Source organism: Xyrauchen texanus, chromosome 23, assembly GCF_025860055.1.
Source record: "Xyrauchen texanus isolate HMW12.3.18 chromosome 23, RBS_HiC_50CHRs, whole genome shotgun sequence".
NCBI lineage: Eukaryota > Metazoa > Chordata > Actinopteri > Cypriniformes > Catostomidae > Xyrauchen > Xyrauchen texanus.
In genome coordinates this window covers 1,450,208-1,452,707 of record NC_068298.1, presented here as the reverse complement: position 1 = coordinate 1,452,707, position 2,500 = coordinate 1,450,208, and the positions used below count along the sequence as shown (strand labels likewise).

General features: G+C 46.5%; 1 protein-coding gene across 1 annotated transcript in view; it reads left to right on the top strand.

Moving 5' to 3' along the window:
* spata5 (spermatogenesis associated 5) overlaps positions 1-2,500 on the top strand; it is a 53,457-nt gene that overhangs the window by 705 nt on the left and 50,252 nt on the right. Inside the window, 6 exon segments of the mRNA XM_052154708.1 lie at positions 391-515; positions 1,068-1,225; positions 1,681-1,739; positions 1,824-1,883; positions 1,886-2,355; positions 2,357-2,426. Of these exon segments, the coding sequence (XP_052010668.1) occupies positions 391-515; positions 1,068-1,225; positions 1,681-1,739; positions 1,824-1,883; positions 1,886-2,355; positions 2,357-2,426 (942 nt within the window).

The window sequence follows — 2,500 nt, the reverse complement described above, 5'->3', positions numbered from 1 at the left end:
TACTTTTATGCTGCCTTTATGTGCTTTGTGGAGCTTCAAAGTTCTTGTCACCATTCGCTTGCATTGTATGGACCTACAGAGCTGAGATCATTAGTGTTCTGCAGAAGAAAGTAAGACACACATCTGGGGTGACATGAGGGTGAGGAAATGATGAGAGAATTTTAATTTTTGTGTGAACTGTCCCTTTAAGGTTGGGTACTTGCCTAATAAACCGTTTTAACCTGACATATTACATCGAAATCAAGGTTCAACCTATAACTTATTTTCACCTGCTGCATAATTGATGCTCTAAAAGAAACAGCGTCTGATTAGGTAACCAAAGCAACAGTACAGTGCAACAGTGCATGCAGATACGTGTGTGTGTGTGTGTGTGTGTGTGTGTGTGTGCAGCTGAAGATAAGGCCCCACACAGGTGGCGTTCCTATCTGGCTCAGATGAGTGTGAACACCATGAAAATGCTGAACATCTGCATCGGACGGCCAGTTCTGATCACCAGTACCACAGGACAACAGGAGGTGTGTGTGCATGTGTGTGCATGTGCATGTGTATGTATATGTGTGTGCATGTGTGTGCATATGTGTGTGTGCATGTGTGTGCATGTGTATGTATATGTGTGTGCATGTGTGTGTGTGTGCATGCATGTGTGCGTGTGTGCATGTGTATGCGTGTGTGCATGTGTGTGTGTGTGCATGTGTGTGTGTGTGTGCATGTATGCATGTGTGTGTGCATGTGTATGTATGTATGCATGCGTGTGTGTATGTATGCATGCGTGCGTGTGTGTGTCTGTGTGTGTATGTGTATGTATGCATGCATGTGTGTGTGCATGTGTATGTATGCATGCATGTGTGTGTGCATGTGTATGTATGCATGCATGTGTGTGTGCATGCGTGTGTGTGTGCGTGTGTGTGCATGTGTATGTATGCATTTGTGTGTGTGTGTGTGCATGTGTATGCATGTGTGTGTGCATGCGTGTGTGTATGCATGCGTGTGTGTGCATGCGTGTGTATGTTCCTCTGTGTGCAGAAATGTCCAAAAGACCTCAATGCAACCTGCAATATGTGTTTTAGGTGTGTGTGGCATGGCCGGCGTGCCAGTTTCCGGGCCGGCGTGTGGGTCTGCAGTCCAGTGTTCAGTTGAGACTGAGAGTGAAGGCTGGCGCTCATGTTACACTGGAGTCCATCACTGGAGCTGTTCTACAGGCTCAACACATACACCTGTCACTCCGGTACAACACACACACACACACACACACATCATACACCGTAAACACAGATCAACTTCTCTTGCAGCTAAAATAATCCCTAACAATGTGGTATTTTGTGTATGTTCTGGCTGTTTCATTCATTTCTCAGTGCTGGCAGAATTGGGAGGGAATGTCTCCATCTGCTGGTGGAGTGCAGAAACACACCCTATTCTTAATATGAATAATCAGATCTCATATTTAATGTGATGATGTGTAAACAATGCATCAATTAGAATATAAAGAAATGTATCTGATGTTACTGGGGGTGATTTGTGTCCCCACATGTTTAATTTTGGGGCATTTTTGTAACCTGGTGAAATAATTGACATTATGCCACAAATGTGGTTCTCAGAGTTGTACATGGATTGAGCTCGGTGCATTTCAGAAACCAGGACGCATAATGTAGACCAGTTTACTTTCATGTTAAACCTTTACAGACCAGAAGACCGAGTGCTGAATACAGAAGAATTCCGGAATTATCTTCTTCGGATGCTGGGTAACGTTTTTAATGTGATGGAAATATTTTAAGATAACAAATCTTTCCTCACAAACTTGATGAGCGACACATTTTCTCTTTCAGAAACTTCGAGTTCTGCTTCGGGCAGCAGTTTCTCAGTATCGTATTTTGAGCGTAGTTGCGTAATCGGGTGAATTCGATTGAGGGTGTCGATGGTGTGACTCTTTCTCCGATAGCATCTGTCTGCGGTCGGACGCCCGTGTCAGACAGAAGCGCTCTGGATCTCTCCGTGCAGCTAGAACAGCTCTCCATCCATCAGAACCAGTCGGAACCTGTGGCCAGTACGCCTGACAGATCACATGACCCCTCACCTTTGACCCCCAAACTCCCTGCCACGCCCTGTAAACTCACGGATGCCGTGTTCAGCCCTTCTGAGCCCTCGTTCACAGACAGTCCTCTGCCAGCGATGCCCATCACACCCGATCAGTCTGCAGTGTTGAGTGTGTCTCCCTCTGCTGGTCGTTCAGGGAGCGACACGTTCTACAGCGTCTGCAGTGCCACTAAACTGAGCATCGATGACTCCTGCGAACAGGACAAGGGGTCTGGGGAGGAGGAGAGGCCAAAGATCACACTTGGTATGATTGGCGGTCTGAGCCGGTCAGCTTCAGGTCATCAGAGAGACCATTGAACTTCCACTCAAACACCCTGAACTCTTCAAAAACTATGGTGAGTCAGGTCACGGCGGGTCAGACCCAGGCGGTCCTTCGTTTAAACTTCATTTCTCACATCAGTCCTTTGTT